This window comes from Engraulis encrasicolus, chromosome 7 (genome assembly GCF_034702125.1).
Source record: "Engraulis encrasicolus isolate BLACKSEA-1 chromosome 7, IST_EnEncr_1.0, whole genome shotgun sequence".
Lineage (NCBI taxonomy): Eukaryota > Metazoa > Chordata > Actinopteri > Clupeiformes > Engraulidae > Engraulis > Engraulis encrasicolus.
This window is the reverse complement of record NC_085863.1, coordinates 55,051,539-55,068,134: the sequence shown is the minus strand read 5'-3', so window position 1 is coordinate 55,068,134 and position 16,596 is coordinate 55,051,539. Positions and strand designations below refer to the sequence as shown.

Sequence of the window (16,596 nt, the reverse complement as noted above, 5' to 3'; positions counted from 1 at the left end):
GGATAAAACATTAGCATGGCATGCAGGGATGGGTAGTCTACGCAAGCGGAAAAAGCAGATGCTACCAAACAAATAGTTATTAAAAATAAGTTCACACTTCAAAGAGAACAAAATGGATAAGTTCAACACACAACAAAAGAAACATCAAGATGTTTACTAGTTGAAGACTTTATGTTTTCAGTACAAAACATTAGCATACTCATGAAGATAAATATTTATATATTGTGGAAATATGTCATCGCCTGCCTTTCCAGCAGATGCAACCACACAAAAAGTTATTACAAAACACATTCAAGACGAGCAACATGGAAAGAGTAAAACAAGGAAACATCAAGACCTTAATAACTAGTAGGAGACTGTTCGATGCGTTTTAGTATGAAACATTAGCATACTTATCAAGATAAACAAATATAGTGTGGACAAATGCCACAGCCTGTCCTCCCAGTCCACTTCGGAGATAGGAAGCCCCATAGTTCCAGAATGCTTCGCATTGAGTCCCAAAACAACTTAAACTCCCAGCATGTGAAAAGGTGAATCCCTTCCCTTTTTCTTCCCCTCCTTCGCTTTCCTTCAGCAGAAACTAGGCACAGGCGGCACAATCACCACAAACAAGCCTCCAGTTTGCTTTAAAGGATTAAAAAAGTTTACTCCACTTCAGCCAAGACGGAGAGAGACACTCCCATCTTAAACCCTTCAAACAGTAAAACCTATTAAAAAAACTCCAACCCCCAAAAAAGTTTCCACTGTTGTTGTTGCAAGCCCTTTTTTGTGGGGAAACACGTCTCGAGTAAAAAAAATCCAGCCTCAGATCCAAAGCCAGTGCTTCTCCTGGTACTCTTCTCCTAGTGCTTACAGAGCTCTCACGTCCTGTCTCTGCTCTGGTTTCCCCCACTCACACACAGGCACACAGACCCCCCTCCTCGAACGAGCCCTCTTGCTTGTTTCTAGCCCCGGCCGTCCTCTCGGCTCCAGACAAAAGCCGCTGCCGGTGGAGTCGACTTGACACCGCCCCCCGTCTCACCGCCACCGCCCCCGTCTCATCGCCACACCTATAGCGAGCTGAGCTGAGCTGGCTGGCGAGGAGGACTATAATCACCACTCTACCTCCCAGCGTGTAGCGCGGCGCGCCACGGGCCTCGCAGGACCACGCAAACACCTCCTCGGCACAGCACTAGCGAGGAGCGGAGTATGCCACTCCATTTATCTTCTCCCACTGGACGTGTTGAGGCAGACTCAGCTTGAAAATGTGGTGTGTGTGTGTGTGTGTGTGTGTGTGTGTGTGTGTGTGTGTGTGTGTGTGTGTGTGTGTGTGTGTGTGTGTGTGTGCATGTGTGTGTGTGTAAGTGCGCCTGTGAGTAGCTGTGTGTGTGTGTGTGTGTGTGTGTGTGTGTGTGTGTGTGTGTGTGTGTGTGTGTGTGTGTGTGTGTGTGTGTGTGCATGTGTGTGTGTGTAAGTGCGCCTGTGAGTAGCTGTGTGTGTGTGTGTGTGTGTGTGTGTGTGTGTGTGTGTGTGTGTGTGTGTGTGTGTGTGTGTGTGTGTGTGTGTGTGTGTGTGTGTGTGTGTGTGTGTGTGTGTGTGTGAGGGGGTGGACTGGGGGAGGGATGTATTACTTCAGTGCCTTCAGGCAACAGGAGCGGGAGAAGAGGAGAGAGGAGGGGGGGGATTAGGGAAAGATCATTGACGAATTAGCTTCCCTCTCCTCCTTCCTCTTCCCCAGGCCCCAGAGAAATACATCTGAATGAGGACGGTGGAGGTGGGGAAGAGAGTGAGGTGTTGTTTTTTTTCCCCTCTTTTCTTCCTTTTTTACGATCACCCCAGCCACCCTGCTTACTGGGAATACTGCAGGGGGAAAAAGCAGGGAGTGGGGGGGGAGCCTTCAGATGTTGCTCCAAACAACCACAACAACAGTGGGGGAGAAAAAGAAGCACAATGACTGACGGAGACCATTATGCTCGATAATGAATCAGGTTAATACTCCAATGGATTGTCTTCCGCAGACGTGCACACAAACAAATAAACAAATGCAAACAAACAAACAAACAATGCCATTTCACATTTCCAATTCCTGGCAGACATCCACTTGGCCGTCCAAATCTCCTTCTCCTCACAGCTGAGTCTGATGCTGGAGCCTCCCTCTTCCTCCACCCCATCACTTCCACCCCCCTCCCGGAGTCTTTGCTCAGGACACTTCTGGCAGAGCAAGAAACGCAGAGAAGCGAAAAGAGATTGGCCGATGGACTGACCCTTTTACGCAGCACATCAGCATACAAATCCTACCCCATCTGACTACCGTTACAGTCTTCAGGTCCGGCATTAGCAGGCCGAGCGACCCCCCACCCCCCACCCCTCCTTTTCAATATTTGACAGGCCTAGCCTAGCGAAGGGTAATGTACACATCCAATTGCCTGTGCATAACCTTCCATAAGCCAATCCCCTCTGGGCAATCCTCACGAGACAAGAACCCTGATTTACCGACCATCCTCTGCCAGGGTTCTCTCCTCTCTCTCCCTGTGTATTGTTCAGCTAGTGTTGGGATGAGGGTGGTGATGGAGGATGGGGGGTGGAGATGGAGGATGAGGGGAGCGAATGGGATTGCATTACGCCATGAAACCTTAGCCTTCGCTCAGCTTCCTATTAGAGCCCTCTGGGTGAAATGGAGTGTCTGCTCTTCCTGTTGCACTCCGTTACATGATACACATCTGTTGGGGGTTTTGAATGTGGCTCTGGCAGCCCTCCTCTCCTCTGGGCTCTTTCCATCGGATTGGGCCGCCCGGCCCTGGCCTCGGCCTTCATGCGGAATAATGAAAACATCTCCTTTTCTGACATGCTGAGGTTGTGCCATTTCATTTCAATCGGGCGCTGTGGGTTGTTGTTGCTGTTGCGCGATGTTGAAAATGAAAGAAACAAAACGGGGGGGGAAAAAAAGGCTCGCTGTTTACAAGGCCAGAAAGTTCACGTTGGTTGGGACAAAGTTTGCTCTGGAAACGAGCCTGGATTTGGTTTCTTGCTTTCCTCCTGGGAGCAGCGGAACACATTGTGTTCACCAGAACAAAAGACAACCCGTCTTCTAGTCTATAATATGACTTAAAAAGAGCCGAAACTGGTGTAATTGCACTGTTTAAGGTCTGGCGTCTGGTCCCCACCCTCTCCTAATATGACAATTATTTCACACAGGCAATCGAAATCGAGCCCTGACAGCTGATCCATGTACCATTTAAACTCGACCCGGCAGACTAATAAAATAGATTTAACTGAAATTACATGCTTTGCCACTGTATACAGCAAAATATGGTGTATTTATTAAATGCTGTAAATGCAATTGGAGGCCTCTCGAGTGTCACCGTTTTATGGCATTAAAGCATTGTAATTATCGTCGGTACAAGAACCAATGGCCAACTGCCAGCTCCCGCAGAGCTATTTTCTGTCTTTCAAGCATATCTTATTTTCTAACTTTAAGCGGCAGAGAGGGTTGTAGGGAAGGGAGATTCAAATCTGTGTTTGTGTGAAATTAACCAGATTAGCGGAATATGCTCCGCTTTTCCCAGTAGACCATGTGGTCGCAGCTATGCAAAAACCAGCATCTGAGGTGCTCCGATTTGGGGCTCCATTGAGTGACTTGGATTTGAGTTTAGCATGACAACAACAACAGTTGCAAATGAGCTGATTAGCATGAGAGAAGCAAAGCCCGGGCCATGCTAGCTACACTCACTCTCGGGAGCGCAGAAGAATGCCAGGGCCCTGTGCTTCTGCTCTGCTCACTCTCCGCATCCCAGTTCAGGGAAAATAAAACCTCACAATGCCAGCCTGAATCAGAGACTGTAGCATGACAATGGAGACACTGGCAGCGTCCCCAGCTGCTGCCTGCAAAGTGACCTGCGGAGATACAGTCTTGAATGCCCTAGCTCCACCTTTCTATCCCTCCTACCTGTTAGTTATTCATCTGAGCCGAGTCAGTGGGAGAGAAAATGAAGGGTCTTGTTTCTTTGAAACAAGGGGGGATAATGAAATATTTGTCTCTGAGCGAGCTTGTGTGGCTTCAGCGGAGGCTGAGGTTTGTCGAGTGTGCTTTGACAATCTCGGCTCTGGCTTATCACCATGGAGCCCCTCTTGTTTACCCATTCCGCTGTTTGATGCCGAATTCTTTTTTACTGCTAGAAGATTCCGGATTCTTGTCATTAACAACAGCCCTTCAGATTCCCTTTCCTGCCAATGGATCCCCTCGGCACACACGCACCCGCACACACACTACAAAAGTATGACTTAACACGCTGTAGGCACATAACACGCAGGAATTTGGAAACAGATATCGTGTCACTACTATGTGAAACCCTACCCCTGGAGATACAATGGGCAGAAAGAATGAATGAACCGAGGAATAGCACATGACGGAATAGGATTACCCTGTCTTCCGGCAATGCAGGAGAAAAAGCAATGAAAGAGACCTCGGAAATGGCAACGAAAAGGAGACCAAGGCTAATAAATGGCAAGAGAAAAAAAAGCGAGCAAGGCTAATGAATGAAGAAAGCCTAATGAAGACATTATGACCTTTATAATGAAATATGAAACCCCCACAATGAGAGAAAAGTGCACTCCGGGACTTGATAATTCAACAGTGCACCGAAATGTACACACTGATTATTCAAAACCAAAGTGAAAATCTCGGATGGGAATTGTCCTGCTGTGCCAGGACTAAATGCGCAGTGCTATGAATAGCTCCCTTGTTTTTGCACTCCTCAATGCCTGTGGTCCACATCTGACCTGATAGCTCTGACTGGGAGGGACACCCTTAACCTTGACATATTGATTAGGCCGATATGGCTCTGAAAGGGTACATCAGCCGCCGCATCAGCCAGCCCTTCCCACACATCTCCAGTCATCTGACTCATGCATGGAGCAGACATTGACTACTGTACACATCAGTGGTCTGTACTTATGCTCTTTGCTGAGAGGATACAAGGACTGTCTGCAACAACTAGGGCTATCTTTATAAGGCAGGCGTGGGGATGGAGGAGTGGAGGCTATCAAGGAATTGGGATGCCGTGTGTACAGCCAATCGCTACATACGCGACCCAGGTAGCTGGGGTGGTTGAAGAAGTTTCGCCATGAATTTGCTTTATTTGCTCCGGACACAGCATTGACATGTTTGATTCAGCTAATCACATAACAGTTCTGTCTTGACAGCCTGGGACATTCGTCGATATGAACGTTCCAATTGGTTTTTTGCAGAACCACGTCATATTGATTCACTTAACGATTAGCTTGAGTTTAATCGTCAAAATTCGCTCTGGTCGCTCAGTTCGCTTCGCTCCTGGCGAATTCGCTCTGGTAGCTTTATTCGTCTTCCCTCCATAGAGAAATAATGACTTCCGCTGCTCAGGTCGCGTAGTTCGCACTTGGTGTACATGGGGCATGAGGCTGCTACTCAGGATGCAGGTCTCTGCTGCATCCACATAATGTCTGGAATGTAAATACTACATCCGTATTCTCTGCAGACACATTCTGTAGACCTACATAATGCAAACCAACGTACCTTATCCTAGCACTGAATGTGACCTGCTATAAACATCGACTTTTTCCCCTACACTGGCATTCTAATTTCAACCCCTGTTTATGCTAGACATGAACATTAGTTTGTGTCGGACTGCTGAAACTTTCCTTCCTCTGTTTTCATTAAAAGTTTTTCAGTAAAATGTTTGTAGTGAAAGTCAATCTGAGAAGGGAAGACATCAAAATACTAAAAAAACAAAACAAATGTCCCTGAAAAGCTTTTCCAATCTCTGGACATAGACAGACTTGGAATTGAGACATAAAACAGTTTATTCAGGTCAAATGAAAGTCACTAGAAACACCCCTTGTTATGACAATAAAAAATGTAATTATGCACTCAGGGAAAACAGTTGATCCCTCAAAAGAAACTGAAATATAACACTCAATTGCAATTCTGTTCTTATTTAAGCCTGAGGCAACACCCACAGCAAGTCACCTTTGAAAACTGTTAACTTGACATGCATTCAAATTTCTTTATTGGAGGATAGCCTCTTGAGATAAAAATCTCGTTTTCGAGAGGGTCCTCAGAGAAACATACATAACACACACATTACAAATATTCACACACACTGCAGCTCTTCCCCACCACACACACCCCATCTCTTACCAAAATAAATTAAAGTTAATACCATGGCTAAAAAAAGTTCTTCATAATACAGGAGGAGAAAACCAAAGAAAACACAAAATAAATATTCATGACCATAATGTTCATACATGTGTATAGAACCAAAATTTAAGAAAACTGAGACATAGACAACGGGAGAAAAAAAATAACTCTATGGAGAATCTAAAACATATATCATTTTTCACAGATCATACTTAACTGAAACATCTACATTGGTCAGATGATTGAATGTAGTTCTGAAGGGATACTTTAAAAGAAGGGAAAGATGTAATGGACCTTAAAGAGGAGGGTAAGCTGTTCCAATCAGAAGGGGCTTTAAACTGAAATGCACGTCGTCCAATCTCTTTGGAAATTCTTGGAACAGAAAAGAAAACATGATCATGGTGTCTTAAGGCATATGAAGAGCTATAAGAGATTAAGTACTGTCTTAAAATAAAGAGGATAATTGAGAAATTTTGCATTTATAAATGAACTGAAACCAGTGAAAACCGTCGTCTGGCCGATGGAGATAGAATATTCATTCTCTGATACATATCGCAGTGATGGGTCAAGACATGGGCACCTCAAGACAAATCTGCATATGCTATTATATACAACAGTAAGCGATTTAAGATTGGATTGAGTTGTGTTCATGTACACAGTGTCCGCATAGTCAATGATAGGAAATAAAAGTTGGGTAACAATTTTTAATCGTGTATCTTGAGTGAAGCAATTAATTGAGCGATAAAGCTGCCTTAAATTAAAGTTGATCTTTTTAACAATTGAGTCAATGTGAGGCCTAAAAGAAAGATGTGAGTCCAACCATAGACCCAGATATTTGAATTCATCTACACTTTCCATAACTGTACCATCTAGGAATTTAACCATTAAACTATTTGCTTGAGTGTGTTGACCTGAATTAATGGAAAATAACATACTATGAGACTTAAGTTTGTTGAGTATTAACCCATTATTCAAGAACCATTTTTGCACAATATCAAAATCAGTTTGAAGAGAGGATTGAATTGAACAAATATCACGCTTCGAGGTGTATATAACTGTATCATCTGCATAGAGTAGAGTTTGACAATCACCACATATTTGTGGAAGGTCATTAATAAAAATAGAAAATAAAAGAGGGCCTAAGCAAGAACCTTGTGGAACTCCCTGTTCCATAAACCATAAACTGAGAGAGAGAGGGCACCACTGACTGATACGCACTGATGTCTATAATGCAGATATGAATTAAACCAAAACATAGATTGCTCAGACAGACCAATTGCATGTAAATTGTCTAGAAGAAGATAATGGTTAACCAAATCAAAAGCCTTGGTGAGGTCAATGAAAATGGCTCCAGTAGGCATATTGACATCCAAAGATGATGTAACATCATTAACAAATTTAGTCAGTACAGTAGTAGTGGAAAAATTGGGTCTGAAACCTGACTGACATGGTGATAGAATTGAAGACTCATTGATATAATTGAACAGTCTTTTGAATATAATTTTTTCAAATATTTTAGCAACATTACTAATGATAGAGATTGGTCTATAATTATTAGATTCAAGTGGATCACCACTTTTGTGTAGAGGTATTACCTTAGCACACTTCCACATGATTGGAACAGTGCAAGTAGATAAAGACAAATTAAATAAGTCACATAATGGATATGATAAGACATGAGAAGCCATTTTTAAAAACTTAATCTCAAGACCATCTGGACCCGTACTGCTACCCGATTTAATTTCAGCAATAGATTGTTGTACCTCAGTTGGGAGTATTGAAGAAAAGGAGAAGGAGCGGTTAGACACAGTGCTGTTAACATGGTTTGAGTAAGAGAAGTCAGATGGGCGTAACCTACAGACAGAGGAAAAATGCTGATTAAAAGCATCAGCTACAGAAATGGGGTCAGTAATAATATTATTATCATCAAGCCTGAGTTTTTGAGGGGAGTTCACAGAAGATTTGTTCAGAAGACCATTAAGCTTTTTCCAGAACTGTTTGGGATTCGTGAAGTTGTTAGATAAGGAATTTTTGTAATAATCAGATTTAGCGTTTCTTGTTTTAACTGTACAAATATTTCTTAATCGCTTATATTCTGTCAAATGTTCTACGTTTTTTTGTTGTATGATAACGCTCCCAAGCCTTGTCCCTTTGCTTAAAAAGATGGATTAAGTCACCAGAGATCCATGGGAGATGACGGCCTTTCACCTTAACCGATGCCAATGGAGCATGTTTGTCTATGACTTTCAGCACCTCTGTGTAAAAAAAAAATTCCATGCATCTTCAGCATAAGGGATTAATTCAAATCGATGCAGTTAATGTTTAGTAGATCTTGGATGAACGCCTCAGCGTTTAAAGTGATGATATTGCCTTACCTGAATTACTTTCGGTGGCAGAGACGAGGTAATCTAATTTTCCAAACACAAAAAATAATGGAATGGTCGCTAAAACAGTCAGGGAGGACACCAGAGTTAGCAATTCTGTTAGGGTGGGTGACCAGAATCCAGTCAAGGAGAGACTTGGAGCTCCCAGCTATTCTTGTGGGCTCTTTTATTAATTGAGTGAGATTTAGGCTTTCAAACTGAGTCCTCTCCTTTAATGAAGATCTGTCAAGCCAATTACTGTTAAAGTCACCCAGGACCATCATTTCATCAGAGCAATTTAAAGAATTAATAGTAGTGAGAATAATTAACAGTTGAGTCTGATGGAGAGTTAGGGGGTCTATAGATGTTACCAATAATTAACCGTTTGTTCTGATGTAAACTTACTTTAACAAAGAGACATTCAAAGTTCAAAGGTCCGACACTTGGAGCAATAAGTTCAGAAGATAGACTGGAGGAGATATAGGTGGCTACACCTCCCCCACGACTACCCCTGTCTTCTCTATATAAAATATAACCATCAAGACTTATTTCAGCATCCCCTATACTACTATTTAACCATGTTTCAGAAAGAGTAATTATGGCAGGTTTATTATAAACAAGCCATGCTCGAAGCAAATCAATTTTACGAGGTAGACTCCTGATGTTTAAATGGATAACAAATAAACCTTTACCCATGGTCATTCCAAAGACAAGAAGAGATGGAAGAGAGGGGTAGGATGGAAGAGCAACACACACACTCACTCGCACATTCACACACACAAACAGGCACAGGCTGACAGAGCAGAGACATTCAAAAGAAAGAAAGAAAAAGGAACAGACTGTCTGCTGATAAATGCCACGTTTATATTAGTTGTCTTCATCTCCCTCCCAAATAGAGAAATAAATAAATAATAATAATAATAACGAAAAATCAGGCCCAAAATATTAATTCATTATTGATCAGCAGGGGGCACTGTTTTGAGAAGAAAGTTTGTTGGGAGAGTAAAGTGGCACTAAACATTTAGAGACTTCAATGAAGACTGAAAGAGAGAGAGAGAAAAAAAAATGAGCGAAAAATAAAGAAAATGGAGTAGGCACCAAAAAGCTTCATATCTCCTGAAGAGAGAGGGGAAAAAAAAAAAATGCGCTTAGTCCAAATCTTTCCAAGGCATTCTGTCGCATGAAAAGTCAGAAGAGCAACCCAGGAAGTAGGCCTACTTTTCTCCAGCGATCATAAGTCACAAACATAGGGCGACGAAAAAGTTACTTGCTATTCAGCATTCTGCATAACAGAGGGGGAAAAAAGGAAAAAGAAGCTCATAGCTCCAGCAAAAATGTCATTGAAAATGTCACTCGATGCAGCAAAAATAGGAAGCAGGCGCAATGAAATAAGGATCATTCAATCATAGCTGGGTTCTGTAGGAAAGCGCTCGCTTCATCTGGAGTTTTGAAGTGCAGGGGTTTACCATTGAAGGTGATCTTAAGAGTGGCCGGGTAAAGCAGGTCGTAGTGTATAGCGCGTTCTTTGAGTTCTTTCTTGACGTCGTCAAACACGCGTCGCTTTTTTCGCACAGCAGCACTGTAATCAGGGTAGATGTGGATGAGTTCATCATTGAACTTAAGTTGTCCTTTCTCCCGGGCAAGTTGTAGGATTTTTTGCTTGTCCAGGAAGCTGAGGAGTCTCACCACAATCGGCCTTGGTTTCGTGTTGTCTTTATTATCCTCGGAACGGCGCATTCGAGAGCGGTGGGCCCTCTCTATGGCAGGTGGAGTGGAGAAGTTGTCAGGTAGTTGTAGAATCAGAGCAGCAATAAATCCACGGGTGTCACTGCCCTCAGATTTTTCGGGAATGTGAATGAAGCGCAGGTTATTAGACCTGCTTCGGTTTTCAGCGTCCTCCACCTTTTCACGCAGGTAAGCGTTGTCTTTTTCCAGTTCACTGATACGCCTCGCAAGGTCAGATATATTATCCTCATTGCTCCCGACTCTCTGTTCAAGCTCCGATATGTGTTCGCCCAGGGTGGACAGAGATATATCTATTTTGTTCAATTTGGTTTGTAAATCGTCCATCTTTGCATCAAAGTGGGAGACCATTTCAGATTTTAATTGTTGCAGTGCGTCCAGAAGGAACTTGTTTGCGTCTGGTTGCTGCATTGTTTGGATTAGGCAACCCTTCTCGCAGGATCAGTGTAAATTCCAGAGGGAACGTTCTTTGGTGCCAAAAACGTGCACAATATTTGTAAACTTTCAGTCCACTTCAATATTGTCTTTTAGAGCTATATGAAGGCAAAAATAAACTTTACATAGCAGACCTGTCTGAACCAAACGCTCACGGATCAGCCATCTTGACACGCTGAATATGCGTTAACACGCTAACATGCGTTAGATTTGAATTTGAAGCATGTTTGATTACACAGCCAGATCAAACTAAGCAAGTACACCTAATTTATTAACTTGTTTTGGAATGAATAGGCTCTGCATGATGACGATGATAGTCATGTCAATGGGACTGGGGACAAGCACCCTTTACAACAAGCTCTCTCATAGGACATGATTCATCTTTTCAATGGCCGCTGTCTACTGCCGACCTCACTGGAAGTCACGCTATTATTTTAGGGTGGGTGGCTGTAATGGACACACTCGAGGTCAAAGTTGAAATAGCAGCCATTGTTCGGCAAACAGCAATATCGAAACCAACAGTGTGTTCCAAGGCGCAACCCTTTCTCATAAAAGGACAATGCAATTGCTTTCCCATCCATTATGTTGTCACCGAATAGACATTCCGAAGCAAGGCAGAAAGAGAGAAAGCACAGAACAGTCTGTGAAAAAGCATACAGTATGCTACATGTACAGTGCAAACACAACAGACAAAGCACAGATAAAGCCGGTCATTACATTGAAAATAGAGAAATAAAAAGTTTACTCCTTCTTGTAATGTGCATTTACGTACGTAAGCTTATGGCTCTACTTAGTGGGTATGCGGATACAAATCCATATTGCTATGCGGCACAGTTCTGAGAAATTGAGTTCATTCTCAAAAATTGAGAGAAAAGGCGAGAAAGAGAGAGAGAGAGAGAGAGAGAGAGAGAGAGAGAGAGAGAGAGAGAGAGAGAGAGAGAGAGAGACAGAGAGAGAGAGAGAGAGAGAGAGAGACAGAGAGAGAGACAGAGAGAGAGACAGAGAGAGAGAGAGAGAGAGAGAGAGACAGAGAGAGAGACAGAGAGAGAGACACTCACACACACCACACACCACAAAGAATTGATTTCTCTTTGAGGAGATTTTAATGACCATGGGAAAATAAAGCAACATGGATGAATTCCACCCCGTGGGAACAGTAATGAGCCCATTGACTGAAAAGGCGTCTGCTGCGCTTGATGAATGATCACAACTATCACCTATTGCTTTCACCTTCATACGGTACACAATCTGTGAGACCTCCGATGCAGACACACTCCTGAGACTAATTGTGACCTCCATCTTCATCAAGATGAACATCCATTTTACGATTTTTCTTGCTCTTGAGTGTTAATACCAAGCAAGTGAGAGTCCAATGCTATGCAATAGCGATGCTATGCAAATGCACACTGAGGTAGTAGGATACAAAAGTAACTGCCTGGAATGTTCGGCCCGTATATCACAACGTCATGTACATTGTCGAAGCTCGGGAGGATCATGGCACGTAGAGAGAGAGAGGGGGGGTATCTTTGTCTTGCATGACTCGGGCCTCAAACACTGCCTTTATTTCACCAGTTCCCATGGAGATGAGCCCTAAAACTCCTCGCCAAATCACCATAACAACCAGCTCTAAAGAAGTACCGGCAACACCACTTGCCAAACAACAAGTGGGGCTCCAAACACTTATCTGCTTCCTCGTTCTGGCTCTGAGGGCACAAAGGTCCTGAGACTGTCTTTCGAGTCATGGCCTACTGGCTTGAATATGCAGTGAAAAGTTACCAGTATGACAAAAGTACAGTCAATTTTGCAGCTACAAATGTCTATTTCTGTTCATTCAATATAGTGAACAAGGAGATGATCCACCTTTTCATGCATGACTGGAATTTTCCCAGAGGCTTATAGCTGCTAGTTCCACAAGCACTTTCACCTATATGCTTTCACACACACGCTCACACACTGACGCGCACACACACTCACACTTTCCAACACAACACTCTGTGAAGCGTCCTTGGGTGTTTTGAAAGGCGCTATATAAAACGAAAGTATTATTATTATTATTATTATTATAAATACTAGAATAATGAATACTTAGAATTTGACGGTGATGGTAAGTATTCATGAAAAAAGGTTACATTGGTGAATGGGCAGCATGAACTCTGGACAGAAATAGTTAAAAATACACAGTGCACCTTTAAGATAGGAAAAATACAGTTTTTTCAATTTGTGGCCTTCTGTTTTGAATATGCATTTAAATTTATTTAGTATATTGCATAAACATCTCTTATTGTATGCAGGCCCGGATTAAGGTGGGTCTGGGCCCCGGGGCAAGGAGATTGCAAGGGCCCCCCCTCCCGCTCCGAGCCCATACCAATCCCCCAGGCATATACTCCCCTACAAAAGTCTCTTTCTGCTCTTCCTTCGTGCAAAATCATCTACCAACTCATCAAAGTTCAGCTGTTGCACAGAGAGGGAGTTCAGACGATTTTCGGTCATTTTCATCCTGAGCTCATTTTTTATTCGAGCCATTCTGGAGAATGACCGTTCCCCTTCACACTTCGAATTGGCAGAGTCAAGAACAGTCGAAGTGCGATGTAAAGACTTGGAAAAGTGGACTGCAAATCCAAATTTACCACGGTCTTTAGCATTGTATTTGGGCATCTTTGTTCTTTTGGAATGAATGATTTGAATTGAACAAGTTCATCTGCCAGGCTCATGGTTAGATCAGTGGGATATGCTGCAGCAAGTGCTTCGGCCCTTGAAGTGAGCTCACTGATTGACATATTATCAGGCATGAAAAGAACATGAAAAAGATTGGTCAAGTGTGTGTATGCAGTTAACCGATGATCAAAACAGGACACAAGCTTGTCAATTAGAACATTGAACGTTTCAATTCGAAACTTTTCTTTTCCACCTAATTTAACATCTGGCTCTGCACTTTCATCAGCCATATGTTTGCGCTTCTTTGTGCGCTGGAGATCTTGTCTGTAGTCTTGGGAGACTGAATCAGTCAGGCTGATCTTTCAAAATGGGCAAAATTGTCTCTCTGTGCTGCCACAAAATCACGAAGAGAACTGAGAAGCTGTGTTGCCGTATTTATGTTGATGTTAGGCTTCTGTAACTGCAGGCTTGTGGCTTGGAACCGCTGCAGTATTGTATCCCAAAAGTATGCCATGACAGCTAACTCTAGGGTGTCCAGCTTGCCACAAAGTGCAGAGGCCTCACTTCTAGTGTCACGTTTCTCCGCACTTAGGGGCGTCCCTAGCGACAACAAAACATTTAGCAACTTTCGCAACCTTTTGGTGAATCTGGCTGCTCGTCTTTAAAGTGACAAAAATCATTGTTCTCAACATAACTGTAGCTTTGCGCCGCTGTCAGAAGCATTTCTAACGGTGAATCAGTGCTGCAGATTAGCTCTGATCTGTAAAAATCCACTAGCACTGTCTTCTTCTACTACAGACATAACCGTCCCCACACGTTTTCTAGAGATTGGCATTGCGTGCATGGTGCTGTGACATCATACGTAATGTCATGATGTCATCTGGTGACTTTAAGCGACTTTTCAGAGAGCCAATTGCGACTTTCTGTGATTTTTAGCAGGACTGAGTCCACTGGAAAATCCATATCGTTTTTTCTCTTACAATGGCTGCCGTTCCTCATGGCCCAGGGATCCTCTGGTTGTCGTCCCCCATGCCCCAGGGGCCCTCTGGTTGCCATACATCATGGCTCAGGGGCCCTCTGGTTGCCATATTCTGTGGCCCAGGGGCCCTCTGGTTTTCGTACTGCATGACCCAGGGGCCCTATGGTTGCCATATCCCGAGGTTCAGGGGCCCTTTGATTACTGTCCCCCTAGACGCTCTAGTCGTCGTACCGCATAGCCCAGGGGCCCTTTGATTGCCGTACCACGTGGCACAGGGGCCCTCTAATTGCCATACAGCATGGCTCAGGGGCCCTCTGGTTGCCATATCCCGTGGCCCAGGGGCCCTCTGGTTGTCGTCCCCCATGGCCCAGGGGCCCTCTGCTTGCCATACCCTGTGGCTCAGGGGCCCTTTGATAGCTGTCCTCCGTGGCCCAGGGGCCCTCTGATTGCCGTCCCCCGTGGCCCAGGGGCCCTCTGATTGCCGTCCTCCGTGGCCTAGGGGCCCTCTGGTTGCTGTACGACATGGCCCAGGGGCCCTCTGGTTCCTATGTCCTGTGGCCGAGGGCCCTCTGACTGCTGTCACTCCCCCCAGCCCATTTCAGTTAACCCTTATAGACTAAAGAAGTACAACTAAAGAAGATCCTAGAATAGAGGCCTCTATCGCAATCAGCATCGACATCGGTATCTGGATTGTTGTTGGGCCCCCCCTGGGCCCCCTGGATCCATGGGCCCCGGGGCGCCAGCCCCACTCGCCCGGTCGGTAATACGGCCCTGTTTGTATGCAATACTGTGTAGTCAGCGCTATATACTGCTATTACAACTACTGCTGCTGCTGCTACTACTAAATAATTGCTTCAGACCTATGTGGATAAGGTCTAAATGTTAAAAATCAAAACACCTGCTATAGATCTTGAATTTTGTTATCACCACAACCGTGGTGCCTTAATATATAGTCATGCCGATTTCAACGTGCGGTGTCAACACACATCTCACATCATTGTCTTCTGAGTCACACCTCTCTTTTGCTGGCAGCAGGGAGTCTGATCCACAGACTTAAGAGATACAAAGACTTGCAAATGTCAAGAGAATTACTTTATACTGCGCATGGCACCATGAGCAGCATGGTGCTATCACACTCCAAACATCTGCAGTGACTTTGACAAATCTTAGTCAGACTGATGGAGTGATAGCTGTTAATCTGAAATGAATATACAACATACTGCCTGTCATTGTATGTGTTCATGTCTTGTTCCTGAGGCATCCTGATCCATGTACAAGCACGCGCAAATACATGTATAGAGACAACAGTGACATACTCTCCTATTGAGGCAATCCCTGCTGGGCCAAATAAAAAGATAAACCAAATGCTTCTCTTTTTGAATATTAGTGCTTTGTCAGAAAAAGGACCTCGTCTTATCCACTAAGACTTCAACACCATTCAAATCCATGACACGGTATACAGTATTTTCTGTTGATGGCGTAAAGCTAGTAAATATGTTGCTCAGTGTATACTGTAAAGCTGTGCAAAAACAGGATTCATTAGCGGCAATAAACACAATATCCAAGTGCCATATAAATACTATGTCTGTCTTCTCACTTAATTGGATGGCCATGGAGAAGAGTAAACAAACCAAGTCAGCAAAAAATGAAGCCATAAACAAACAAATGTTGTCCTTGTATCAATTAAAATGTATGGTCTGGTCAGCGTTCAGTTTTCACTAACTTCTGTCCAAAATCGCTGACCTTGGCTTGAACTCAATGCCACACATCACTTTGTGCAACTGCTGGAGAATAGGACACAATCACCACCATATTCATGGCCAAGAACACATTACAGATACTGCAAACTCAGAGCTAAACGAAATAAGACAAAATAAGACTAGATAATTCTCAATGTGATGTGTCCTGGCCTTGCTACATCCTGGCCTTTCATGTCATCACGACTCACCAAGTACTGTTCCAAAGTGAAGCATGCTTCAAATTTAAATTCAAAAGTGTCATGCTCTTGATTGGTAAGATTTTCAAGGCAAGACTTGCTGCATCCTTGGCATAACTAAATAGAATCCTTTACATCAGAACAGAAAAACAGAATCCTTTATAGATCTCCACGCTCACGGTAGGCTTTTTTTTTAAATTACAGGTGTGGGAAAGCCATGCATGTTTCAGCACGTACGGTATGTTGACGTTTCCGAGATGTGAATAGCTTAAAATAACTCAACACAACTTGGTCATTGTTTGTGGTCAATACGTTAGTGTTGCGTTTCATA

The 16,596-nt window shown here is 43.6% G+C and overlaps 1 protein-coding gene across 2 annotated transcripts in view; it reads right to left on the bottom strand.

The window, feature by feature from the left end:
• tmem132e (transmembrane protein 132E) overlaps positions 1 to 16,596 on the bottom strand; it is a 237,483-nt gene that overhangs the window by 77,647 nt on the left and 143,240 nt on the right. Inside the window, exon 1 of one of the 2 annotated variants that reach the window (XM_063204013.1) lies at positions 393 to 878. The exons of the other annotated variant lie outside the window; for it this stretch is intronic. Within the exon in view, the coding sequence (XP_063060083.1) occupies positions 393 to 471 (79 nt within the window). The 5' untranslated portion in view covers positions 472 to 878. Of the gene's footprint in view, positions 1 to 392; positions 879 to 16,596 lie in introns of those variants that run through there. 2 annotated transcript variants of the gene reach the window in all.